We start from the raw sequence: 25,849 nt of genomic DNA, 5'->3' as shown, positions 1-25,849 counted from the left end.
CACCCGACGTCTGGCCTGTCCCGCACCCAGCCCTCGTCTCTTCCCTGCGGAGGGCTCCCGATGTTTGGCCTGCCCCGCACCCAGCCCTCGTCTCTCCCCTACGGAGGGCTCCCGACGTCTGGCCTGCCCCGCACCCGGCCATCGGCGTCCTTCTCGTTACCCTCAGCTCTCTCGCAGAGAGAACAGCCGCCACATGATCCACCGTCGTCCTCCTGCCCCGGCGTCGGACCCTGACCCGCGGCCCTGCCGCTGCCCCGCAGAGGGCTCCCGCCACCTCGCCCACCCCCGCCCTCTCGCAGCGTCTGACCGGTGGCGCCGGCGCCCCGCCGCCAGGTGGCGCTCGTGACGAGCGGGCGCGCGCCGACCTGTCGCGCGTGCTCCTGCCGCTGGTGCTGGACCTCAGCTGCGAGTCGGCCGTGGCGCACTTCGACGTGACGACGATGGTGGGCGCCACCGACTCGGATTCGTTCCAGCAGACGGCCTGCCAGCTGGTGGTGCGGCACGTGTACGCCATCGTCCGCCTCGTCAGCCAGGACGCGTAAGTGTGTGGTGTTTGGGGGAGGGGAGGAGCACGTGGGAGGGTCGTGTTTGGGGAGGGGTGGCGTAGTGAGAGTGTTAGAGTGAATGGGTACTTGTGCAGGGGTTCAACACGTTATCTCGCGGCTCGGCAGCAGAGTGAAGGGCACGGGCTGGGGAGGACAGATGGTGTCCGCGGTGTGTCAGGCTCTTATGAAAATATTCAAGGCTTAGTAGGGTAAGAAGGGATCAAGATCTTCCACAACACGGGTAAACGCCCCCACGGAGACAGTAGATTTCTTCATTGGAACGTTCCCATTCTGGTATTGGCTGCTCCGGCCGTGCCAGCAGAACACGCTCCTCGAGCGCTGGCGTGGCCCCCGTCGCGCCATCAGCGACGCGGGTGGTGTGCCTCTATGATGCCTCGGTGTAGCGACCGGCACCACCAGTCTCTGCGTTGCCCGCAGGACAATCAACGAGTCGGTGTGCGAAGAGTGCATTCCGCTGCCTGGAGTCGATGCTGGAGGTGCCGGCCGGGCGCGCGGCGCTCGCCAAGGTGCACAAGGAGGACAGCACGTTCCTGATGACCGTGCTGCTGTCCGCCTCCAGCCAGCGGCTCAGCTTCAACTACGGCATGCTTGTCCTCAGTTCTGCGACAAGCTCTTCCAAGCTGGTGGGTCAGGCAGCTTGTGCTGGGTTTGCTCAAAATGCGTCGACTGCCGTGCACTAGGACACTGATATTTTTGTAGCCCACCAGCGCATTGGGGAAGGAACTTTTATCTACGCACTTAAAGTAGATATGGTCGCATACCTTCCATAGTCTGGCGGATGGTTTCCTTGCCATTTTAGGTGGTCGGTGGTGTACATGCCATAAGCGTCAAACGACGACTCGGGCGTGGGCTCATTTCGGGCATTGGGTATCATTTAGCCACCAGCCATGAGCGGCTGCCGGGCTTTCCTGACGGCCAAACCCGACGTTCCACCGTCGCTTCGCTGAGCCGCGCGCCGCCGCCGCCCGCAGCGGACAAGCCCGGCGACGAGCTCCGCGAGCTGTGCGCGTCGCTGGACGGCCTGGCCCGGGTGGAGCCGGAGCGGCTGCGCCTCTGGCTCGGCAAGCTGGTGGTGTCGCTCGGCGACCGCGGCGACGAGTCGTCGGCCGGCAGGAACGAGCGCCTCGAGAGCCGCCAGCTGCTGCAGAGCGTGACGCAGTACCTGGTCAGGGAGGACAGGTCAAGTAGGCGGCCGGCGCGTCGGGCAGGTCAGCGCTCACCGGCCGCGCTCGCCCGCCGAACGGCGGCTGCATGCGTGTCGGCGCTCGTGAGCAGGAGTTGGCTCCGGGCCGCTCCGCGGCGCTCGCTGAAAAAACCGCCGAAGCCGACGCGGCGAGGCGTGAGTGGGCTACGGAGCGCGCTGAGTGGTGTTGCCGGAGGATGGGCGAAGAGAGATGGACGTGACCTAGACGTTGGCATGGGGTGGACGTGCGAACGGGACGTATCTCACTCTTGTCTGTGACGCAACTGCGGTGTTTTGACGTCCGTGGCAGGGTGTTCCTGGCTAGCGCTGTCAGTAAGAAGGTGTCATGCGTGACCTGGTGAGCTGACACCGTGTCCCGTGAGCCGACAGCGTTTTTTATGTTAGTGAGCTGACACTGTGTCCTGTATCATTGAGGCCGACATCGTGTTCCCCGTCAGTGAGCTGACACCGTGTCCCGTGTCAGTGAGCTGGAACTGTCTCCCGTGTAAGTGAGCTGACACCGTGTCAAGTGTCGGTGAGCTGACACCTTGTGCCGTGTCAGTGAGCTGACACCGTGTCACGTGCCAGTGCGCTGGAACCGTGTCCCGTGTAAGTGAGCTGACACCGTGTGCCGTGTCAGTGAGCTGACACCGTGCCCCGTGCCCAGTGAGCTGACACCATGTCCCGTGCCAGTGAGCTGACACCGTGTCCCGTGCCAGTGAGCTGACCACCGTGTCCCATGCCGGTGTTGCCCGTGAGGAGTTGGCGTGCACCACCGGCGCTGACGGCCCGCCCCGCCCGCCGTTGCAGCGCCGTCAGTGAGGAGGTGCCGCGCGTCATCCTGAACACGCTGACGGTGATGGGCGGCGAGCTGTTCACGCCGGCGTCGGCTGACGGCCGCGCACGGCGGCCTGGTGACGGCCATGGCCACGCTGGCCTCGGCCGGAGCCGGCCAGGGCCACGTCCGGCTGTTCGGCGCCTGCGCCCAGTGGCTCAACACCTGGTACGGCCACGCCGCGGCCGGCACGCCGCGGCGCAGACTCGGCGTGCAAGTGTGTGTCTGTAGGGGTGGAGGAGGGAACCCTCGTCTGCCTGCGTGGGGGTGGGGGACAGAACGGAGCGGAGCGAAATCCTCGCCAAATGGAGAGGCAGTTATTGATTGGGTGCTGCAGGATGTGGAATATTGGAACAGTCTGCACATCTGTCTGTAATGTCTTGTATGTTTTTAGCTGTAGGCCGTAAAAGTAGCTTGCTGCTTGTTGAGGAGCATTGTTGAGATGGATAGATTAGGCATTTTGCGAACCATTTCCCCTCAAGCATTCTCGCTTGTTTATGACTGGGCAGGATGCACTGAGAATGCTTCCGCACCGCAGCCGTTGTCTAGTGGGACCACCGAATATTTGCAGTAAGCACTACCTGTACCCAAATGTTCATAAGAGCGGCGTGTGTTGGCAGCAAGGAGTACCTGTGCAAGAAGGACGTGGTGGACAAGTTGGGGGAGGGCGTGGTTTCGGGACGACACACGGACGTGGTCACCTTCGCCTGCTGCCTGATGACCTACCTCAGCGACATCGTCTTGGCTCTCAAGGTAGCCGCCGAGGGTAGCAGGGGCTCAGCGGAGGTCATGCGAACGAGTGAGAGCAGGGGGATGGGTGGGTGCGTGTGCGTTTGCGTTTGCGTGTGCGTGTGTGCGTACGCGCGCGCGTGCGTGCGTACGTGAGTGCGTATCCGCTACCACATCTCGTCGTGTCTCCGCTCCCTTGACCCGCCGCTGCCGCTCCAGATGCTGGGCGACCACTGGCGCCACCCCGGTCAGTCGGGGTTGGCCACGCCGCCGCTTGAGGGCGACACGTCCGTGCTGGAGGCCGACACCGAGTGGGGCGACGAGCTGCACGACGACGACAGTGACGCCGACGACTCGGTACGCGACGCGGGGCGGTGCCCAATCGGACACATCGGACCGAGTTCACGGGGGGGGGGGGGGAGGGAGGGGAGGGGGAAGGGGCCGGGGCTAGGGCCGGCCTCTTGCCGACTGGGTGTCGTTTAGTGGTGCTGCTTTGTTTCTCGTTGTCCAGAAGTGGCGGTTGGCGGGGCGTATCATGCGTCAGGAAGGTGTAGACTTCTGGGTGCACGTGTGTAAACTTGGGATAGAACTGAGCACAGCCGTGGCCAGATCCACGTGGGCTGTGAAAGGCCTGGGAACGTGGTCGCTGCTACCAGCCTGCTGGGCGCGAACTGCTGCGGAGCATGACCACTGCGACGCGTCGCTGTGCTAAAGAGCTGCAACGTGCCGGCGCATGTAACTAATGGCCCGTCTCGCTTGCCCTGTCCGCCAGGACGAGGACTCGCTGAACAACAAGCTGTGTACGTTCACGGTGACGCAGAAGGAGTACATGAACCAGCACTGGTACCACTGCCACACGTGCAGCATGCTGGACTCGGTCGGCGTCTGCTCGGTGTGTGTGCGCGTCTGTCACAAGGGGCACGACGTCACCTACGCCAAGCACGGCAGCTTCTTCTGCGACTGTGGCGCCAAGGAGGACTCCAGCTGCCAGGTAGGGGCGCGCCGCCGGCTCGGCACCGCCGGACGCTTGCGGGAGGGTGGTCACCTGCACGCGCAGTGCTCGTCGTCGTGGTGTGCTCATGCTACGCCTCCTGTGTCTGCGTGTTCGATGACAGCGGGCAGTGGTTCTGACGAGCGGTAGCTGGTGAGCAGGCGCGGAGATGGCTGTCTTAACGTGTTCAAGAACGCTTTGCTGGTGAACGCTCATTTCAAAAGCGCCTGACTCACCATCGCACCGCCGCCGTCGTCCGCTCACCGTCTCGCCTTCCTCACCACCCGCCGCCGCCGCCACACCGCCGCTGACCCGTCACCGCCGGTGGCGCGCCCGCCCCGCCCCGTCGTGCGCCCGGTCGTCTCCGCCGCGTCCAACCGCGTCCTCCCGGCCGGCAGGCGCTAGTGAAGCGCAACCGGCAGCCGGAGCCGGCGGCGGCCGGCAGCGGCGGCGCCGGCGCCGGCTCGGGCGCCGGCCCGTTCGGCGCCGAAACCATGCTGCCGTCGCTGCTGCGCCGCCGCCCACAGCGCGCTCAGTCACGAGAGGCCCGACAAGTACCGCGAGCAGAACGTGCGCGGACGCCAGGCGCTCAGCAGGCGGCTCGGTGAGAGGGCCGCAGCAGAGGCTGGAGATGGGGCTGGGGAGGGCGGGGGACGGGTGGAGTTGTGGTGGAAGGGTGAACGGTTGCCCCGTCTTTGTCTATACTATCCTGTTATGCTGTTAATTGGCATGCCGCTTGTGCCATGCTGTCATCTGATCGATGGTCTTTGGGTTGCAATTATTTCCCCTGTGGTCGCCAGACATGACTCTGAATCAGATTAATGTGACGTCGGAGATGGGCTCTGCGCTTGCCATGTGGTGTCTCTACATGATGCATGAGGAATAATCACGTCGCTAGCCTACAGCTAAGGGCTTCAATTACGTGTTTGCCGTCTTCGACGCCTGAATGCCTTGACCGCGCTGACACCAGCAGGACCCTCTTCAGCATTATTCGCCCCTCCCCGCGCCCCCTCTGCTCAGTTGACCTGACCACGTGCCGCGCCGCCAGAGCCGTACAAGGACGCCATCTACGCGGAGCTACACAGCTCGGACGTGCTGTCGAGCGTGCTGGAGCTGGTGCGGCTGCTGCTGCCGGCGCTGTCAGCCAGCAGCCGGCGCACCTCGCCCATCGGGGCTCACCAGCGCGTGGCTGACGCGCTCGCCCAGCTGCACACCGTCGAGAAGACGTTCGACACCACCGACACGCTGATGGTGGGATGGCACGCGGCTGGAGGGATGAGGGGGAGGGGGCACCAAACGGGCGGGAGCGGCGGCAGCGTGACACGCGGCAGGGGGTGATAGGGGGGAGGGGGCGCCAAGCGGGCGGGAGAGGCGTCAGCGTGACACGCGGCGGTCACTCGGACGAGGCTGGGTGTGGTGACGGGACTGCCGTACTTACATGTTGTAGCTAATGGAACGTTAAGAGCTTGCGTTTATCATAACTGCCGGGCCACGGGTGGGCGTACTTGGGTTTGGAATGTTGTGACCAATCGTGCTAGGGTCCAGAATCCTACATAACGCGTCTCTATATAGTCACGAGCATGGTGTGCAACGCAACAATTTTAAACGCCGGTGAAATGCACGGCGTCGGTGGTCCTCCTCGGGCCGTGTGGCCTCACTCGCGTGCGCCGTCCGTCCGCCAGGTGCCGACGCTGGGCTCGCAAGAGGGCGCGTTCGACAACGTGCGCATGACGTTCGCCGGCGAGCAGGGCCAGACGATCCGGCAGCTGGTGTCGGCCCACATGATCCGGCGCGTCTCCATGTGCTGCCTGAGCAGCCCGCACGGCAAGCGGCAGCACCTTGGTGAGTGGGATGGGGGGCAGACTGGTGCCGCGTGCTGCTGTCCGGAGGTGACGCGGGTGTGCCGGTGTGCCGCGGGATGTGCCGGTATGACGTGGCATGTGCCGGTGTGACACAGGATGCGTCGGTGTGACGCGCCATGCACCGGTGTGACGTGGCATGTGCGGGTGTGCCGCAGGATGTGCCGGTGTGACGCGGCATGTGCCGGTGTGACACGGCATGTGCCGGTGTGACGCGGTATGTGCCGACGTGACAGGATTTGCCGGTGTGACGCAGTGCTCGGGCATGATGCGGTAGTCAGCGGGGCGGCGTGGTAGTTCCGTCTGCTTCTTGAGGCGTCTGCCGTGATGGAATGGGGCCTTCGAGAGCATGAATGGGTGTATTCGGTGGACGTCGGTTTCTAGACAGGGTTCGAGCTAGGCCTCTTGGTCTAGTATTCATCTCGATTCATGCAGACACCACCCACGTGTAGGCATGGACGTTTCATGAAGCCTCCCACGTTCATTACTCGCGCCAATTGAGTATGCTTGGGCTGTAACCTGCCGCCCGGTGGCGCCACACCCGCTCCGCCTGTGAGCCGTGGTTCTGCCGAGCCCGCCCGGGTCGGGCCCGTGACCCTGCTGACCCGGCGGCGCCCCACCTGCCCCACCTGTGAGCCGTGGTTCTGCCGAGCCCGTCCGGGTCGGGCCCGTGACCCTGCTGACCCGGCGGCGCCCCTCCGCAGCCGTGTCGCACGAGAAGGGCAAGCTGGCCGTGCTGCAGCTGTCGGCGCTGCTGAAGCAGGGCGACGCCGCCAAGCGGAAGCTGACGCTGACCCGCCTGGCGTCGGCGCCCGTGCCCTTCACCGTGCTCAGCATCTCCAGCAACCCGTGTAACGAGGACGTGCTGGCCGTCTGCGGTCTCAAGGTGGGCGGCGCGCGACGGGCAGCAGAGCGGCCGTGATCGGCTGGGAAACAGACTGCGAATGACGCGCTTTTGCCTCGGCGCGACGATAGTGGACACAGGCCAGGGAGGTCAAGGGGCGTTTCCGGGTTCTTGTCGCCGTTATTGCCTGCGAAGGCGTCCCCTAAGCACGAGCGGTGTAGGTAAGCATCGCGACGGATCCGGTCAGAACCGCTGCTCATCACACCGCAACGCACGCGAATGGTCCAGACCAGCATCGGTCGCGCTCCGGCCGCTGCCGCCGATGGCTCACTACTCCCTGTCTGTCGTCTCACCTCCAGTCTACACACGATCGCGCCCCAGACCACATGGCGCGCCTGCGACAACTGGCGCACGCTCATGCCCGGCTTTTAGAAGGGTGTGCCCTGTCCGGGACAGCACGCATGTGCCGCTTTCTCAGCGGGCGCCAGCCGCGATTGCTGGCGGCAGCCCGCTCGCCCCGGGATGGTCAATTTCGCAGGACACAGGCCGCCGCTGAGCCGTTCGCACAGGAAACCATTGTTCTTGCGGGTGCCTTCGGGCACTTTGCATCGCTGCTTGCAATGTTGTTGATTGCCTGCGCTGTTTGTTTGTTTTGTTTTTGGGCACGTTCGTTAGTCCGCCTGTCTGAAACCAGCTCACTTGAAAGCATGGCACCCCTTTCGTACTGTGTGTCGTCCCGGCCATGTCCGCTAGGCTATCTGACTTAAGCACTCATCTGCGATGCTTCTAACGTTGTCTGACTCTTATGGCTGTGTCTGGTGAAGTGTGACGCTGCGCCTGACCCCGACCGCACACCTGAGGCCATGTCCGTCACGTGATGACGTTCAGTATTTGACCTCTGACCCTGTCGCGCTGTCGCTCAGATGTTTGGCCTCGCCTGACCTTACCCTCGTTCGGCAGGACTGTCACGTGTTGACGTTCAGAATGTGACCTCTGACCCTGCCGCGCTGTCGCCGAGTGGTTTGACCTCGCCTGACCTTGCCCTCCCCCGGCAGGACTGCCACGTACTGACGTTCAGCTCTTCGGGCGCCGTGTCGGACCACCTGGTGCTGCAGCCGCAGCTGGAGACGGGCAACTTCATCATCAGCGCCCGCTGGCTGCCCGGCTCGCAGACGGCGCTGGCCATCATCACGGCCGACTTCGTCAAGCTGTACGACCTCGGCAAGGACGTGCTCAGCCCGCACCACTTCTTCCTGTTGCCCAGCGGCAAGATCCGGGACGCTTGCGTGGCCAACATGCAGGCAAGCGGCGAGGCGGTGGGCGGCGGCGGCGCTTGGCCGAGCTGCGCGCCGGCTGATGGCCAGGGTGCTCGATGGGTGCCGTGTGAGAATGGGGTTCACGGCGGTGGTCCTGGTGCGTGCCGTGGAGTGGAGCGTCTGTTAGGTCGAGAGTTCGAAGTGGTTGTGAACACTTAACATGTTGTCTCGCGGGATGGTTGTGCACCGGCTCGTGACGTTTCCCTTTGTTCCTCTTCTGACGTGCTGAAACACTCGCGTGAGATTGTTTCAGCACTCGTGTTGCAAACCATGTGTTGTGCGTCATGAAAGTTTGTATCCATTACCAGGTCGGGACCGTTTCTTCCACGCCGCTGCAGTATGTTTGACTGTTGCCAGCCGTGTATCTGCTGCACTGCCGTGCGAGCGCTGTGAGCGCGTTACGCCGCTGCCGGCCGCGGTCTGACGTCGCCCTCCCACCAGGACGGCTCCCGACACGTCATCATCATGTCATCCACCGGACTGATCTACACGGTCGAGATCAACGAGGAGAGCTCGGCCCAGCACGGCCCCTTCTACGTCACCAACATCCTGGACCTGTCGCACCCCGAGGTCAAGGTAACGGCCAATGGACGGACGTGCCTTCAAGGGGGTCAGTGTCGGACCTTGTTAAATGGGTCGCGCTTCGTTGTTGTGGCACGCTTTCACAAACTGCAGTCTATTGGTGTTGCGGTTGTTTAATGACTCCATCCATCGGTGGCGTGGTGGGGTGCCTCTTTCAGTTACCAAAAGTTTGCATTCAGTGTATATATATATACATATGATCAGATGGAGGTTTAATGATGTCTTCCCTTGCAGTGGTCCAACGGCCAGATCTGCGGCGGAGGGGTGGCCATCTACTACTCGCACGTGCTGCAGCTGCTCTTCTTCAGCTACACGCAGGGCAAGAGCTTCCTGGCGCCTCTGACCAGTATTGGTAAGGCCATCCATGTAGCATTAGTTAGAACAATGCTAGTAGTATTCTGGTAGCAGTCTTCTTCAGTCATTGCTGTCAGCATTCTTAGATCGACTAAAAATTGGTACCGTGTATAATACTTATCATCTGGACCACGCGGTTGAGCTGTCGGAGCTCCCTCGATGAACGCGTTGACACACAATTATGATCCCCACTAAACACATAACTTAACAAATAGCTGCATTCCTAATGTTAATAGAACGGCTCTGATGCGGGCTCAAACAACATTACACCGAGTGTTGATTATCTTGGACCGTCGCTGTTAGGTGTTTTTAATCATTTGAGAGCCGTTGCCGGTGATGGCTATGTTTGTTCGTTGTTGAGCCATGTGTGGCCGCTGCTGCCACTCAGCGTCGCACCGCGCCGCAGGGACGGAGCTGGACAACCTGACGCAGATCCAGCTGAAGCCGTCGGGCTCGGGCAAGCCCAACTCGCAGCCGCTGTGCCAGTGGCGCAGGGGTGATCGGCAACCCGGGCCATTCCGATGCTCGTCACCCAGAGCAGTGAGTGTCCTTTGTGTCTGCTGACGGGATCAGTCTACGGGGGCAGTGGGGCACCCTTGGTTGTCTCTGAAGGCACGAAGCTCAGTGGCACAGAGCAGTTGGTCACCTACCTTTGGTTGTCTTGAGAAGGTATCAGTGACCACAGAGGCAGTGAGTCATATCTGGTCTATCCAGAAGAGTTCAGTGACGGCAGTGGGTGTCCTTGGGTGTGGGTCTCGGACCCGTATACCGTTAATCAGGTGGAGTGCATGGCGTGTGGTCTGCCTCACGGCAAAGGACGTTCACTCGCAATGGCTGACCACCGTTGTTCAGTACCCAGAGTTTGACCCCACTGTCGTGCAGTCCCGAGTTTCGACCCACCTGTCTGTGCAGTCCCCGGAGTTTGGCCACCTGTCTGTGCAGGTACTCCGGGAGTTTGACCCACCTGTCCATGCAGTGTCCACACCCGGTGAGATCGGGTGCAGACAGAGGGCTAGTCAGTCGGTGTGGCATGCTGCTCCCTTACTCTGTGACCTGTCGCCAGGCCGTGACCACCGCGCGTCACCACACCCACGTCGCCTCCAACCCCAGCCGGGTGCCGGCCGATCTGGCGCGGCCGGCGACGCGCCAGCGACGCGCCTCTCACCTCCGGCCGCTCTCCGCCGCAGGCAACAATCCGGTGATCCTGATGGTGAAGCCGGACTCGGTCTCGGTGCAGGAGATCCGCATCGTGCCGTCCAAGTCGAAGATCACCGACATGGTGGTCATCCGCCACCCGACGGCCGGCAGCGACCGGCGCACCACGCTCATCGTGCTCTGCGAGGACGGCAGCCTGCGCATCTACATGGCCTCGCCAGAGCGGACCGGTCAGTGGCGCGGGCGCGGACTGGACTGGTGGTCCGGGGTAGGGCTGGCGCGGGACGGGGTGAGGCGTGAGGGATTGCGGGCTGGGGCGACGGGGTGGGTAGCGGTTCAGTGCGAGCGGCGGAGGAGTCTGGGGTGGTCCAATGCCTTGACGGGTAGGGTGTAGTTTTGGGCTCAGGTCTTTGTCGACTCGATTCAGGTGCAAGGTGATGTCACGCACTGGTCTGAAAAGATCGCTCCGCAAAACACATGGCGCACCGCTCCCCGCTCCCGACGCGCCATCTCCCGAATCTAAGCACGGATGTGCTCTCCCCGCTCCACCCGACCCTTCTTCCTCGTGGTCTCAGGCTGGTGGCTCAGACCGCCGTGTCCTGCGGCCAGACTGTCAGCTGATCCCCTCTCTCCCGGATGGCCAGGCTTCTGGCTCTCGTCCTCGCTGACCCCTCTCTCCCGGATGACCAGGCTTCTGGCTGTCATCCTCGCTGACTCCTCTCTTCCGGATGGCCAGGCTTCTGGCTGTCGTCCTTGCTGACCCCTCTCTCCCGGACGGCCAGGCTTCTGGCTGTCGTCCTCGCTGAACCCGACGAGTGTGATGGCCTCGCTGCGGCCGCCGCGCAAGAAGAAGGCGCCCAAGCCAAGCCGCGCTGCCGGCGCCGTCCAATTCCCGCCCGACTTCTTCGAGGGCTGCCAGCCCATGAACGACGTCGAGTACGGCGGCGACGACGTGCTGCAGGTGTACAACACGCAGCAGGTTAAGCAGCGGCTCTCCATGACAGGTCAGCAGCCCGGAGGCGTTCGAGGACGGGGTGTGGTGGAGGTCGGGTCTGGTGGCGCGGTTTGTATCCAGTATCACGGTGTATGCCAGTGTAGACAGCGCCGTTATTTGCTGTGCTACGGGTTTGACAGCGTTGCCCACGTAGAGTTGATATTGAGTCGGTCTCCGTGGCTGCGTGAAAACACGTGCGCATATCAGTCGTGCACCGGCATCGGGAGATTCCCATCACCGCGTGTCACCCCTCGTCCGCTCAAGTGCACGCCGGTGTCGGAGTGTACGCCCGCACACCCGGCCGCTGCCGACGCCGCCAGCTCGTGGTGCGCGTGCAGTCACCGCTGAGTGGCGGCGTCTCCTGGCTGCTGGCGCCGCCGACCGTTGGCAGCGTGCGGCCGCCGCCTGACCGGCCGCCACCTGGCCGGCCGCCGACTGACCGGCCACCGACTGACCGGCCGCCGCCTGACCGGCCGCCGCCTGACCGGCCGCCGCCTGACCGGCCGCCGCCTGACCGGCCGCCGACTGACCGGCCGCCGCCTGACCGGCCGCCGCCTAGTCGGCCACCGACTGACCGGCCGCCGACTGACCGGCCGCCGACTGACGGGCCACCGACTGACCGGCCGTCGCCGACTGACCGGCTGCCGCCTGACCGTCCGCCGCCTAGTCGGCCACCGACTGACCGGCCGTCGCCGACTGACCGGCCTCCGACTGACCGGCCGCCGTCTGCCCTGCCGCCGACTGACCGGCCGCCGACTGACCGGCCGCCGACTGACGGGTCGCCGACTGACCGGCCGCCGTCTGCCCTGCCGCCGACTGACCGGCCGCTCCCGGCAGGCATGTACATCGCGTCCACCAAGCCGTCCGGCTTCAGCCTGGAGGTGACCAACGGCGACTCGGCGATGGTGATCTGCGGCGTGCAGATCATGGTCGGCTCGCAGGACCCGCAGCGCAGCCCCAGCTACGTCGAGGTGAGCGCCGGCTGATGGCAGACGGCGGGCGCGCTGGGCTGGCGAGGGGCGCGGGTGGAAGGCGATCGGTGTTGGTTGGACTGGGGGTGCAAGTGGGAAGTCCTGGAATCGTCTGAATGTTCGGAAGAGTGTAAGGTGGTCTTTCAAATCGGCGCTGACTAGTAAGAACCTTACAGCAGTCTAGTGAAACTTACTCAAGCAGGTACGTCTGTTTTATGTGAATATGTGAAAGGGTGACACGTTGGTTTTATCTGCGCTAGCGTCCGAAGTCCTGGCAAACCCGAGCGAAGTTCAGCCCGGCCCTTGAAGAGACCGGGCCCCACTAAGTGCCTTCTCGTCGCCATGCTCGCCCGCCGCGTTGTAAAGGCTCTGTCCTGACGAGCTCTGACGGCCTGCCCCGCAGCTGCTGGGCCGCAGCGTGCCGCTGCACTGCACGCGCGCGCGCTGGTTCGACGTGCCGCTCACGCGCGAGGAGTCGCTGCAGGCCGACCGCCGGCTGGTCATCACGTTCGGCCCGTCCCCGGACCCGTCCGGCGTCACCATGGTGGACTCGCTGAAAATGTGAGGCACCGCCGGCCGCTCGCAGGCGCGGGATGGGCTGCCGGTGGTTGGTCTTGTAACCTCGTGCGGGACCGCTCGGGGAGTTGGTGACCGCTGCTGCGTCGTCGCTGCTGCGGCTACACCGACCGGGCTCGGACATGATGTAAAGACACTTGGTAGCAACATCTTGGCCCCCGTCTGAGGCTGTGTCGGTCTGGGCGAAGCGCGCCGTGTGGGGTATATGTCTTATTACTGCATTAGGAAATGTTGCTTGGCAGGATACTAGCGCATCTCGCGTTTCATACATGTATCCGCACGCTCACCATGCCTGTCGTCTGCGCCCGCCACCCTTCGACGAATCTCGGCCATTCACTGCCGGTGTGCAGCTAACCGTCGCCATTTCAGCTACGGCAAGACGAAGGAGAGCTTCGACTGGCCGGAGGACAGCGACGAGTACATGTCATCGCCGTCCGCGTCGGGCACGAACCTGACGCCGGGCAGCGAGCAGGAGGGCAGCGCCGCCGCCGTGCTGCCGCTCACGGCGCTCGACAAGTGAGACTACCGTCTGCGGCTGTGCTGGGCGCGGCGCCTCGCTGTTTCGACCGCCCTATGGGGTTGGCGCGTTGTTGCCTCGGCACTGGCACGGGCGCCGCTGTGTGAATACGTTACGACGAATACGAATACGAATAATACGTCTTGGAGTGACTCGCTCTGTGGCGTCTGCCATCACGGTTTTTTTCTGCCCGGATTTGGGCCCCGTCCATTGTGACAGTTGTGTAGCCCTGAGTCATCCACCTCTGACTGTATATAGGGTTCACTCGTGCTGCAGATCACCCACTTTGTAATGGCTAGCCCAGCTCCCTCTCCTCGCTCGCCAGAGGCCGTAAAGACGGTCATGTGCAACGGAATTGATCGGTATGTGACCAGCTGTCGGATTGGTGACCAGTGGCCTGGAGACGCTGGAGGGGTGATAGCTCTGACCTCTCCCCTGTCTGCAGACTGGTGACCTGGAGACGCTGGAGGGGTGGTAGCTCTGACATCTCCCCTCTCCTCAGACTGGTGACCAGCGCCCTGGAGACGATGGAGGGGTGCGTGGTGGCGGCGCCCGAGTCGGACCCGCAGCGGGCCGCGGCGCTCGAGCTGTGCACGGCGCTGGTGCAGTTGGAGGCGCCGCCGGTCGGCCAGGTGCTGACGCAGGTGGACGCGCTGCTGGCCGCCCTGCATACCTCCCGCCAGGCCTACTACAGCCACAAGGTAGCCGGCCGCCGCCGGGCGCCGATGGGTGGGTGGGGGCTGGGCCCGCTGCAGCCACTGCAGCATCGGGGGAACGCTAGAACATAGAAGCTGTGTGCAGCCCCTGGCTATCCTCTTCGTGTCACAGATCCTTGATCATGTTATTTTTGCACGTAGTATAAGCAAGAGGAGCCTGGGGCTCCCGCTTTTACGGCATCGTTACATCATTCGGTGTATTGGAGGTTGGCCACTCTCAGCGTAAGAAGTCCCAACTCACATTTTAATGTTACTAATGGTTGACATGGAACGCCATGTGCCCACGACACGTTCGTGGAGATCGGACGACAGGCTCGTGTGAGGGTAGCGCTGTAACAGCATCGCGGCTGGTGCGGCCTGGCAGGACCATTCGAAGCTGAATCACGTGTGGAAGATGCTGCGCAAGATGGACGCCAACGCCGAGTCGCGTAACCTGGACTCGGAGCTCTTCCACCACCTGGTGGTGACCTCTCGCAACATCGCCATCTGCCGACCGGCCAACCTGGTGAAATACACGGTCGTGAAGGGAGGTACGGACGGCTTTGCCGGACACAAGGCATGGAGCAGCCGTCGTCGCTATGTTCGCTAGCTGTAATCACTGGAGCTCGGCCGCAGCTGTAATCAGCAGAGTTCGGCCGCACTTGCGCCTTTGTTCCCTTCAGCGACGGCCGAACGTGGTCGAGGAGGCAGGTGCCCTCTCCAGCTCCAGTGTGAAAGTGTGTGTCCTTTCCCGACGTTAAGCAGCTGTGCTATCATTCGCCATGACCTGTCGGTCTCGTGCGTGCCTGGCGCGGGTGACCGCCACGTGAGCACGAGCCCTCAGTCCCCCGTCGGTGGCCGGCAGAGGGCGACGACAAACCGGACAGCGGCGGCGCCGACTTCGTGTCGCTGCTGATGGCGCTGTTCTGGCGGCTGCACGACGCCCAGCCGGAGAACGCTCTCACGGCGCCCGTCTGTCTGCCCGGTGAGGGACGCCCGGCCGGGCGGCAGAACTGGGGCGGGACACCGCCTCGGCGGGATCAGTGATCGATCCTTTGAAATGTGACTGCCAGCGGATTGCTGTTTTGCATTTGCGTTTATATTTGTGTTAGGCCGGCCTGCGGCTAACGTCGCAGTAGCGTGCTTGACGGGCATGGAATTCAAATCGCGACCTTGCTGTGTCGTCCCGAACACCCAGCCCCGAGCGGCCTGCGCTTCACTGCGCGTCATGTTCGCGCCGCGTGGCGCCTGCTCCTCTGACGCGGTGCGCTGCCGGGCAGGCCTGACGCACCCGGAGACGTGCGTGTACGCGCTCTCGGACGTGCTGTACGCCTTCTTCACGACGGAGCCGGAGCTGGCGGCGCCGCTGACCGTCGTCATCTCGCGGCTGCTGCTCAGCGACGACCGGGCCGTCAGCTTCGCCGCCAAGCAGGGCCTGATTCGCGTGTTCCGACCCAAGCAGCGCCGCCGCCGCGTCTTCATCCCATCGCCGCCGCGCTGCTCCACGCCCGGTGCGTGCCCCGGGGGCGGGGAGGTGGGAGATGCGGGGTGGGTAGCGGATTGGTGTGACAGTCGGGGTCGGGTGTGGACATCGTGCGTGTGTGGACCTCGTGCACGTACGTTCATTGTCCGAGGTGCGTGGCTGTCATGACTGTCTTGATTTCGTGCCCTTTGTGCTGTGACGAGGATTTACAGGGTGCTTTTTACAGATTTGGAAAAGTTTATTTGCATCGCATCTTGTGACACCGTGTCTCCGTCGCTCTCGCGGCCTGTCGCACCCCGCCTCCGTCGCTCTTGCGGCCTGTCGCACCCTACCTCCGTCGCTGTCGCGGCCTGCCGTCCACCCGACTCACGGCGCTGCTCTCGGCAGGCGCTGCCGCGCCCGCCTCGCTGGAGCGGTCGGCCAGCTCGAGCTCGGCGCGCGGCGCCGGCCGGCCCGCCGCCGCCGCCACCGCCGCCGCCCGAGCCGCCCGCCGCTGTGCTCGTGGACGAGACGGCCGAGCCGGGCGACGACGACTGACGACGAGCTGGAGTCGGGCGGACTGGACGTGGAGTCGCTGCTTGGCGCAGGCGCAGGGCCTGCCGCCGGCTGCTGGACCTGCCGCCGGACGCCGACGACGAGACCATGGTTCGAGCTGGCGATCGCGCTCAGCCTGCAGGTGAGCTCGGCCGACTCCGCGGCAGGTGCGGCCAGATGCGGACGGGACGGGCGCCGAGGTGCCGACCACGGTCGGAGCAATGCCAGCTGTGGGCGGGGCGGGCGCCGAGGTGCCGACCACGGTCGGAGCGACGCCAGCTGCGGACGGGACGGGTGCCGAGGTGCCGACCGCGGTCGGAGCGATGCCAGCTGCGGGCGGGCGGGCGGGTGCCGTCGTGCCGCGCGGTGCGACCGCGTTCCGGACGGGTGGGTGGCAGTGGCGACGACGATCGATCACCTGCTGGACGGGCGGTGGCCGCGGTGCTCCGCGTCGGAGCGCTCCTGGGCGGGTGGGTCGGCAGGGCACGACAGATCCCCCTCCACCTGACGTGGCCGGCGATTCCACGGGATCGCGTGGAATCTCCTTAGTGCGAAAGCCGCCGCCGCTGCAGGGTAGTGCGTTTTGCGCCAGCAATTTGTCATTTGTCTTCTCATGTGCCAGCTCAATATCTTACTGTCGGAACCGTCTGCCAGAGTGGCCGTACTGCTGGGTGCGGTCGGGAGTCCACCTCTGGAGGGATGATCATGTAACCGTTTGTGACGTCAACAGACCATGAAGGCACGCGCCGTCGCTGCAGAACCTGCGCCACACCTGCAGGGGTCGTCGGGCGGGACGCCCTACAGAACCTGGGCGGCCAGCCGCTGCAGGTAACGGCGCGCGCTGGTGTCCGCGCGGTACGGCGCGCTGGCTCAAGGCTCCCTTCCCCCGCTCTTTTTCTGTAGCCGTGACGTGTTTCAGTGATGTGCTCCGCTGGAGTTCACAACAACATCCCTCCCCCGTCCTTAGTTCTGAGTACTTAGCGTTATTTCGACGCGTGCCTGGCTGTGTGATGGTGGACTCATGGGGACCGCCCGCAGAACCCTTGCGCTGTTGTTGGCGTATGCCCCGTGTCACGTGCTGTGGCTGAGGTCGGACGCCGGCCGGCGTCGCCGCTCCCGGCGTGACGCCCCGCTGACCGGCGCCTGACCTGGCGCGCCTCAGAACCTGCTGGGAGCGGCCGGCGGCGCCGAGGCAGGCGCGGCCGGCGCCCCCAACGAGGGCCACTACTCGGACACGACGGCGTCGGCGCCGGCCTCCGACGACGAGGGCTCGACGGCGGCCACCGACGGCTCGACGCTGCGCACCTCGCCCGCCGAACAGGTGACCTGCGGCCACAGCGGCCGGGTCGGCGCCGGGGCCGAGGGAGCAGCCACAGTCCCTGGGAAACGGGGTCCGAAATTTGTGTGAACTGAACTGCAGCAGGAGTGTTGCAAATGTGGCGGCTTGCCGCAGTCTGGGGAGAAGGAATGGCCGTTGCCCGCCAGCCCTCACCCGAGGTCGCCCTTGTAAGGACTCGCCACCTTGTCCGTGGCGGATGATGCGCTGTCTGTAGAGATGCAGGGACCTTTGCATGGTGCATTATCTGAGGTGAACGGAGGGGAGGGGGATCTGAAGATAATATGGGGATCCCGGCTAGTGAAGTTAACCTGTGGGACATTGTAGTGTGGAAATAGTATTGGCGGCTACTGAAGACGGAATGGTATCGTTGCCGTCGTACTTCGTCTGAAAGCACGCCATCATCTTGCGTGTTTGGGTGGCGTTTAGGCTGTCACTGCAAGCAGCCGACCCACCTGTCCGCAAACATACCCTCGGGCACTTCGCCACCTGCCGTCTTGGTGGCTTTGTCGCGCTAGGCTGTTCCCACCCGTGCTGCCTCCCCCTGCCGCCGCCCGCGCTGCGGGCCGTGGCTGGCTCTGCGGCTGCTGACGGGCTCGGCGGGCGCGGCAGGCCGGCAGCGGCGGCTCCGAGAGCGGCGCCAGCGTAGTGGACAGCATCGCCGGCGAGCACACGTCCGGCCGGAGCTCCACCTACGGCGACGCCGGTCACGAGTCGGCCGCCGGCGCGCGCAGCGAGACCAGCTCGGTCGGCGCGCCCGGACACTACCAGGTGAGGCGGCCGGCGCGCCGGTCCGGGGCGAGGCGCCGCCTGTGCAGACGCGGGTCGGACTGGCCGGGCCATACGAGGTGGTGGCCTAGACATCCGTGCAGCAGCTTTGACGGCGTCCTGCTGGATGGTGACCAGCACGCTTCGGGCGAATGGCTGGGTAGTGCGCACCAGGGCTTGGAGAATGGATTGGCAGCTTCCGAACGATCTCGGCCGTGTGACTGGGCGCCTGGCCGGAACGCACGTGCGCAGCGGACGGATAACCGAGCACCGCAGCGCTGTGTGCCAGACCCTCGCCGCTACAGTCGCCGCGTCCGCCTCCGGTGCTGACGTCAGTGTGTGCTCGCAGCCGGCCGAGGTGGACGAGCCGGAGACGGACCGCAGCTCCCGACTGCACGGCCTGCGGCTGGGCCTGACGGAGCGGCTGCTGGAGTACCTGCCGATGGTGCGGCTGGTCGGCGGCGTGCGCGCCATACCTTACCTCCAGGTACGGCGGCCGGCCGGTGCTGGCGACGGGCGCTGCCGCGGCTCCGTGGCGGGCTGTAGTAGGTCGTATGGTCCCAGTCCTGGCAGGCATTGCCGATATGATGTCAATGCAGTGACTGAAAGTTGGCAAAAGCATTGTCGGTGGGACTGTCAAAGAGTGCGTGGCTGCCATGTTGCCGTACCGCACGTGACCCGCGGTGCAGAAGTGTGACGAGGAGCAGCCCCTGCGCGCTCTGCCGATCTGCGCTCCCCGACTCCGACCAGCGCGGTCGGTCGTATTCCGCTAACGCCCGGGCGGCCGGGCGCAGGTGCTGCTGATGCTGGCCTCCGACCTGGACGGCTCGGACGAGCGCGACCGCGCCTGCCTGGACGCCCTGCTACGCGCGCTGGTGGCGCAGCTGAAGACGGACGGCGCGCCGGCGGCGGCGCACGAGCGCAGCAGTGACGGCGAGATCCGACTCATCATCATGCGCATGCTCAGTGAGTCGGGCGGGACCGCGCCGGCGGCTGGAGCGAGGATTGGCTCGACGCTTCAGCCACCTGTATCCATGTGCATCGTGCTGGTCGTGTTATATTGCCCCAGTCTGCAGCCCCATTGGTTTCAGACCCTTGACTGGCAGTGCATGCTGAAATGTTGATTTCAACGGCGCTTTCTGAGTGGAAGAAGAACAAGGGCTCGGGCCTCGAATGAAAATACGTGTGTCGCTATGCGAACTATTCGGACACCGTAGCGCCCGTTTCCAACGGGAGAAGTCGGCAGTCGCTCCCGTGTGTTCGAGCGTCAGTACAGAGCAGTCGGTGCGGTGTGCTGCGCCTCCCCCGATACCTGTGGCCTGTCTGCAGGCGGCATACTGCGTCGGACCATGCTCCTGACAGCCTCGTGTTCCGCTCCCGTCCCCCTGACGTCTCCTGACGTGTCTCGCCCGTCGCCAGGCGTGCTGATGTCGCGGCCCAAGCAGATGGGCCGCCACGGCGGCGACGGCTGGGCGTTCACGGCCACGGCCACGGCCGCCGCGCTGCTCAAGGCCGACATGATCGGACACTGCCTGACCACGCTCAAGGCGCTCATCGCCTACTGGAAAACGTCAGTGGCTGCCTGCGCTCCGCTCTCTCGGCGGCTCAGTGCATCTAGGAGATGACGCTCCGAAAGGCATCGACGCCTTGTGTTCGTGTTGTAACGCTGGTGCGAATGCAGGGCGGGCTCGTCAGCTTAATCTGTATTTGCGTGAATTTTCGCAAATGAGCTATTATAAATAGTTGCGAAATATATATAAATATAAATATATATATATATATATATATATATATATATATATATATATATATAAATAGTTGCGAGCTAACGGTTCGCGAAAATGGTAGAACGATTCTAACCAGCCCAGAATTATCTTGCGAATTTCACGTTTGATATCGGCGCGGGCTACGAATGCATACCTTCCCCCACATGGTTCGTTCGGCCGACATGGTATTGGGTCGCATTGGTTCGAACTGTGGCTGCCGCCTACATCCGAGCGTGACGGCTCGTCTGGACCGCAGGAGCGACAAGGACGACTCTGGCACGGTGGTGGGTGGCAAGCTGCTGAAGGAGCACCCGCTCTCCCCCACTCCCGACATGTCGCCCTTCTTCCTCAAGGAATACGTCAAGGTGCGCGCAGTCGTCGGCTCGGCCTTCGACAGTGTTCGGGTTGCCGACAGTGGTACCGTGGTGGTGTGCGTTTCAGCTGAGCCGTCGGTGCTAAGTTTGAACTGGAGGCGTCATTGCAGTCATTGCAGCGTTCAAGGCTTCTTGCCATGACAGCAAACAGCTACACTTCGCTTGGTATCTGCATATTTCAGCGGCTGTTCACCGATGCAGCGGTCCTGGCAGCGTGTGGGTCTCCTCCGCTGATGGTCACATCCATTGATCAGTCGTGAACGATTGCTCTTATCATTCGAGACATCTGCACGCCGAATTTTAGCAGAACGTCGCTGTATTCGTCGTTCTATCTGGTCTGTACTAAAACATGCAGGACTTATGTGCGAGACTGTCAGTTCAACCCCGTCTTGGCTTCCCCATGGCTCATGACCTGGAGTCTGCACGCGTGATATCCGCCCCCACCCACCGGCCAGCCTGCTCTGAGCCATCAGTGGCCGCGCCTCACCGACCCGCCCCGGGTCGGCCCGGGTGTCCCTCCGACTGCTTGCGGGCCGCCCGCGCGTCCGGCGCCACCGTCGCCCTCGCCCGGGACCGCGTGCGGCAGCTCCCGCGCCGCGGCGTTGGTGTGCGCCGCCTGACCCGTGCCGTCTCTGCCGGCAGCGCTACTCTGCGGACGTGTTCTCCACCTTCTCGCAGCTGTTGACCGAGATGGTGCTGCGGCTGCCGTACCAGGTCAAGAAGGTGCTCAGCGTCGTGCCCGGCTCCAACGTCGACGTTTTCGGCGAGGTGGGTCGTCGGCCACCCGCCGCGTGTCAGTGCTGGTCCGTCAGGCGCAAAGGCAGACGGGTGGTGTGAAATGTATACATGTGGTTGGGAGTAGTGCCCAGTGACGGTCGATGTGATGCGATTCAGGTTATAAAAATTGCACAGTGCTCTGCTGCAAATGTGTATACGCAATTTTGCTAACAGCTGGAAGGCTATGCCTCTGTTTCGGAGGGCGTTTCGTGTCACGTGATAAAAGCCTTACGTGCTTTTTCTGTTTTCGGTGCTGCTCGCAGGCTCTACCTGCGCCCGAAACTTGTGTACATACCCCTACAGGCTGTCTGTGCACCATAGCGTGTCTGGCTGATCTTGTGTCGCTCGGTTATGACATGACGCTAGTTGCTGGCAGTGCCCTATGAGCCACACCGTCCAGCTTCCCCGTTTGTAACCAGAAGCTCGCCGGCTGACTGGTCCTTCTGGCGCTCAGAATTGGCGCCAGACGCTGTGCGAGTACATGATGGCGCCGCTGGCGCCGTTCGTGCGGCGCCAGGTGCGCAAACTGCTGCTCTACATCTGCGGCAACAAGGACACATACCGCCAGCTGCGCGACCTGCATGCGCTCGACGCGCACATCAAGGTAGGCGTGAGAGGCGGGCGCGCCGGCGCTGGCGCACACATCAAGGTAGGCGTGAGAGGCGCGCGCGCCGGCGCTGGCGCACACGTCAAGGTAGGCGTGAGGGGCGGGCGCGCCGGCGCCGGCGCACCGAACGTTCGGAGAGGGTTGACGAGACGGGGTGAGGTGAGGTGTGGCGACGCGGGGCAGGTGGCGCGAGCGGGCAGTGTCTTGCAGCTATGCGCGTTTCTCGCACTCGTGAAGTCACGGTTATGTGAGAACATCCACGGAGCTGTTGGTTCAGTCTGAGGAGTTCTGTGTATGTTTACTCTCTTCAGTGGCGATGGGCGGCGTGAGGCACTATACGGGTTCTAAAACACGTTAATTTGAACGCTTATGCATGTGATTTGCGAATCTGCCTGTCATTTTCTGCCTGCCTGTGTTTCCGCTCGTGTCGGGAAGACAGTTTTATTTTGACGGGCGGTTTGGTTGCCGAAACGTTCTCTTTTAAATAGCCCGAAGCCTGAGCGCGTACTGTTACGCTTATCACTGCGGTGAGACCGCCTTGTGTGGTTGTACGAAGCACCGACTCATCGACCGCGCACTCATACATGAAAGATATATGACTATGTTGTGTCCCATCAACCCATCGCCCTGCGTTACGTCATGGTCAAGGTGGTAACGTAGAAGACTTGCGGTCACACACGCGATTTTGCTCGTGGTCCCTGATGGCCTCTGTCCCTCCCACGAGTCTCCTGGCTGCGGGGTTCGCCCTGCTGGCCCTGGCGTCACCCGACGCCGGGTCAGCTCCCGGCCACCGCCCGGCCACCGCCTGACCTGGCCGTGCCCTCAGGCGGTGCAGTCGCTGTGCGGGGAGAGCGCCGGCTCACCGGAGGGAGGCGCCCTGCTCTGCCTCTCGTACGACTCGCTCATCGAGCTGGTGGAGCACCTGAAGGCGTGCCAGGAGATCGCCAGCACGCGCACAGGTCAGTGGCCGGCGCGCTGCCGGCGTCGGCGGCAGGAGCGCCGTGGGCAGCGCGGTCGTCCGGCGCCGCTCCCAGACTGCCGAGTTATGAGCGTGGGACGTTGCGGACAGCGGGGGCCGAGGGAGAGCGTGTTTGTGCAGTGTGCTCGCAATCGGTCTCGCCAGTAGCCAAGCGTGTGGTTTGGTGTAAGCGCCACGGGATATTGCTTGCCCGTTTTTCATGAAAACCCAAGTCTGCCTCATGCTCCTTGCGTCATTGAAATGAAGCTGCCGTAATGCCGTCGCCTGGCTGACACGTGCGTGGTGGCGCTGCAGTGAACTGGCAGCGGTTCTGCGCCGGCCGGAGCGAGGTGCTGGCCTTCCTGCTGCAGGCCAGCTACCAGCTGGACGAGGGCGTGGCGCCCATCATCCTGCAGCTGCTGCAGCTGGCCGTGTCGGCGCCGGCCGCGGCCGCCGCCGGCGCCGGCGGGAAGCACGCTCAGGTACGGCGAGAGCGTGTCGTCGGGAGTGACGGGGAGCCGTGACGGGGGCCGTGTGCGGAGCGGGCAGGACGCGTCCGCGTGGTGTCAGCGGTGGTAGGCGCGGTCAGCGCGGGGAGAGGCGCGCCGCCGCCCCTTGGCACGAGACGCAGAAGTGGCAATGTCGGCGATCAGGAGAAGTTGCCATCGCTGGCCCATGAACCGAATGGTTAAGTTCTCTGAATTGTACATACTCAGGGACATTCGTACGCAACCGTGGCTTTTGAGGTTCCGTGTCTTTGCATTTGGCCAGAGGAATGAAAAACACATACCGGACATACCCCTCATGCCGTACAAATACCCTGCCAGCTTAGTCAGCTGTTAACCGCCGACAGAGAGTTGCGGTCATCAGCCTCCCTGTACCCCACACGCTTCGCCGCCGATAACGTGCCACCGCTGCGCCCTCAGTCGTCGAGCGACTCGGACCCGTCTTCGATGAGCCGCCAGCTGGCGCGTCAGCTGATCGGGCCGGGGCCGCTGCCGGCCGGCACGGCTCGCTTCGTGCGCACCTTCCTGCTCGAGAGCAACGCCACCGCCATCCGCTGGCAGGCGCACGCGCTCGTGCTGAGCATCTACAGGTGCGTGTCGGCCGGCGTCGCGGCGCCCGGCGGGGCCTGACCGGCGGCCGCTGGTGCGGTGTGACGGGGCTGGGCGCAGACGCCGGCCAGTAAGCTGCGGTTTCTGCGCTCTTTCCGTCCAGAATCGGCTGGTTTGAGCGGAGGGGGTGGGGCGGTTGGTCACAGCTGGAGGCCTGCTATTTGCCGTCGCTTGTGGAGGGTTTTTGAATGGTCAGGCATGTTGGAACAGGCGGAGCAGGTTACAACTTCAGGGTGCGGGCCGCTGTTCACGTGGCCGTTTTGGACCTGCCACTGACGGCCGAGCGCGCGGTGCCCTCGGCGTCAAACTTATGTCGTCCCGCCCTCCGTCACGCGCCGCCCCTGGCGTCGGCAGGAGCGCCACCTCGGCCGACAAGGAGGCGCTGGTCGAGCTGATGTGGAAGCTGTGGCCGCTGCTGCCCTCGTACGGACGCAAGGCCGCCCAGTTCGTCGACCTGCTCGGCTTCATGTCACTGAAGACCACCGAGGCCGAGGATAAGGTGCGGCGTCGCGACCGGCCAGCTCTGTGAGGCCAGGCCGGGTCGAGTGGAGTTGAAGCTGTCCTGGAGGAGCCGGCAGGTCCACTCTCACCTCCGGTCGGGAATTGCTCACGCTTGTGCGGTGGAAGTTGTGACCATTGGGACGGTTGCGCGTTGTGCAAAACGTCCCCATCGCCGACACTGCAACGCGGCTATCACTGTGTGGTGCGTGCGTGCACACGTCTACGCTGACGCGTGGGTGATGTAGCGCAACCCAAGTTCGCTGACCGCCCCCCCCCCCCCCCCCGGCTCCCCTCGCGTGGCAGGTGTCGGCCTACATGGAGCACGCCATGGAGATGCTGCGCACGCAGAACCAGCAGCTGGCCAACCACGCCAACGGCCAGCTGTACGCCGGCTTGGCGGCGCTGGTCGAGTTCGACGGCTACTACCTGGAGTCGGAGCCGTGCCTGGTCTGCAACAATCCGGAGGTGGCCTACTCGCAGCTCAAGCTCTCAGGCGTCAAGGTGGGTGTGCGGCACGACCGGCGGCGGGCCGCGGTGACATGTGCGCAGCAGTGTGGGCTCTCTCAGCTACGGCGCCCGGCCTCGTCGCAAGGCCGTGTTGGTGCTGCATCTGTCATTTAGGGCAGCGTCCGTCCTTTCGTGACGTTGTCACTCGCGACGGGTGCTCGAACAGACACCGATTTTAACGTGGGACTGCAATCGCGCGGGCGTCCGACCTCCGGCGGCTTCCGTACATGCTACCGACGCGGGCACAACCACGGATCTGAGCGCTGGTCTCAGCCGTGTGTGGGGCGTGACGCCCGTGTGTGGGACGTGAGCGTGGTGCGCGCGCTCGTGCCGTCTCCGCGGTGGCGTGGCGCCCCGTCTGACGGCCGCGTGCCCGGGCGGCAGGTGGACTCGCGCTACACGACCACCACCCAGCTGGTGAAGCTGGTCGGCTCGCACACCATCAGCCGCGTCTTCCTGCGCATCGGCGACCTGAAGCGCAGCAAGATGGTGCGCACCATCAACGTCTACTACAACAACCGCACCGTCCAGTCGGTGGTCGAGCTCAAGAACCGGCCGTGTAAGTGAAGTTCCAGGGAGGGGGGAGGGCAGCGGCAGCGACTCGCAGGCTCTCTCAGACCGGGGCGGGTGCGCAGTGTCTGCAGTTGTGGTCCGGTCGTTGTGGCGATCGAGTGAGGGCTCGCCTGTGGATGAGAACTAGCACCGGTCAGTGCAGCTGTGGATGGGCTTGGCGACTGAGTCGGAGTCCCTCTCTTGTCTTCTTCCCTCTTCCAAGTCTTATCAGGTTTAGAATGCCTAGCATGTGCCCTCATGCATCTTGTGTCGGCACTATGACGCGTGTGTAATATTGCAGATCACCCACATAGACACAAAAATGTGTAATCTGTGAATTGGAATGAAAAAAAGAAAAAAATGGAATCTGTGAATCTGAAGCTCATTTCCAAGCCGTCTGAGCG

General features: G+C 63.8%; 3 protein-coding genes and 1 long non-coding RNA gene across 4 annotated transcripts in view; all 4 read left to right on the top strand.

Annotated features, from left to right (window-relative positions):
- Nucleotides 1–3,591: 3,591 nt before the first annotated feature.
- On the top strand, nucleotides 3,592–4,751 carry LOC119101275 (uncharacterized). Its single transcript, XR_005094526.1, has 3 exons — nucleotides 3,592–3,670; nucleotides 4,086–4,304; nucleotides 4,703–4,751. It is a non-coding gene; the product is annotated as an uncharacterized LOC119101275 (long non-coding RNA).
- A 63-nt stretch (nucleotides 4,752–4,814) lies between these two features.
- On the top strand, nucleotides 4,815–16,099 carry LOC119100461 (E3 ubiquitin-protein ligase UBR4; the record flags this gene model as incomplete). Its single annotated transcript, XM_037223554.1, has 18 exons — nucleotides 4,815–4,908; nucleotides 5,353–5,555; nucleotides 5,987–6,146; nucleotides 6,868–7,049; nucleotides 8,063–8,308; nucleotides 8,765–8,899; nucleotides 9,140–9,257; nucleotides 9,666–9,755; nucleotides 10,447–10,644; nucleotides 11,197–11,418; nucleotides 12,246–12,379; nucleotides 12,783–12,940; nucleotides 13,325–13,471; nucleotides 13,975–14,173; nucleotides 14,553–14,718; nucleotides 15,033–15,152; nucleotides 15,448–15,678; nucleotides 16,038–16,099. Coding segments are annotated over 18 exons (2,865 nt in total), but the record flags the coding sequence as incomplete, so codon positions are not given.
- A 193-nt stretch (nucleotides 16,100–16,292) lies between these two features.
- On the top strand, nucleotides 16,293–18,452 carry LOC119100460 (E3 ubiquitin-protein ligase UBR4-like). The gene is made up of 5 exons (XM_037223553.1): nucleotides 16,293–16,326; nucleotides 16,963–17,012; nucleotides 17,347–17,505; nucleotides 18,133–18,280; nucleotides 18,427–18,452. Exons 1-5 carry the CDS (start codon nucleotides 16,293–16,295, stop codon nucleotides 18,450–18,452), a joined length of 417 nt encoding a protein of 138 aa, XP_037079448.1.
- Nucleotides 18,453–18,472: 20 nt separating this feature from the next.
- LOC119100459 (E3 ubiquitin-protein ligase UBR4) overlaps nucleotides 18,473–25,849 on the top strand; it is a 28,481-nt gene continuing 21,104 nt past the window's right edge. The window contains exons 1-13 of the mRNA XM_037223552.1: nucleotides 18,473–18,505; nucleotides 18,647–18,775; nucleotides 19,083–19,254; nucleotides 19,708–19,858; nucleotides 20,311–20,419; nucleotides 21,071–21,196; nucleotides 21,660–21,809; nucleotides 22,639–22,771; nucleotides 23,086–23,252; nucleotides 23,697–23,866; nucleotides 24,240–24,384; nucleotides 24,690–24,887; nucleotides 25,278–25,452. Coding sequence (XP_037079447.1) covers nucleotides 18,473–18,505; nucleotides 18,647–18,775; nucleotides 19,083–19,254; nucleotides 19,708–19,858; nucleotides 20,311–20,419; nucleotides 21,071–21,196; nucleotides 21,660–21,809; nucleotides 22,639–22,771; nucleotides 23,086–23,252; nucleotides 23,697–23,866; nucleotides 24,240–24,384; nucleotides 24,690–24,887; nucleotides 25,278–25,452 — 1,858 coding nt within the window. The remainder of the gene's footprint in view (nucleotides 18,506–18,646; nucleotides 18,776–19,082; nucleotides 19,255–19,707; nucleotides 19,859–20,310; nucleotides 20,420–21,070; nucleotides 21,197–21,659; nucleotides 21,810–22,638; nucleotides 22,772–23,085; nucleotides 23,253–23,696; nucleotides 23,867–24,239; nucleotides 24,385–24,689; nucleotides 24,888–25,277; nucleotides 25,453–25,849) is intronic.

The sequence above is a fragment of the Pollicipes pollicipes genome, unplaced genomic scaffold (assembly GCF_011947565.3).
Source record: "Pollicipes pollicipes isolate AB1234 unplaced genomic scaffold, Ppol_2.1 Scaffold_4881;HRSCAF=5763_pilon_pilon_pilon, whole genome shotgun sequence".
In the NCBI taxonomy this organism is placed as follows: Eukaryota; Metazoa; Arthropoda; class Thecostraca; order Pollicipedomorpha; family Pollicipedidae; genus Pollicipes; species Pollicipes pollicipes.
The sequence above is the reverse complement of the archived record's forward strand: the minus strand, read 5'-3'. Positions and strand labels throughout refer to the sequence as shown.

What these genes read in the sequence shown, in the direction of transcription:
- LOC119100460 (XM_037223553.1), top strand. Translation starts at nt 16,293, where the DNA reads ATGGTTCGAGCTGGCGATCGCGCTCAGCCTGCAG. An exon ending in TGGGCGGCCAGCCGCTGCAG is followed by an intron (nt 17,013 to 17,346) that starts GTAACGGCGCGC and finishes GGCGCGCCTCAG; the next exon opens with AACCTGCTGGGAGCGGCCGG. An exon ending in CAGCTCGGTCGGCGCGCCCG is followed by an intron (nt 18,281 to 18,426) that starts GACACTACCAGG and finishes GATGGTGACCAG; the next exon opens with CACGCTTCGGGCGAATGGCT.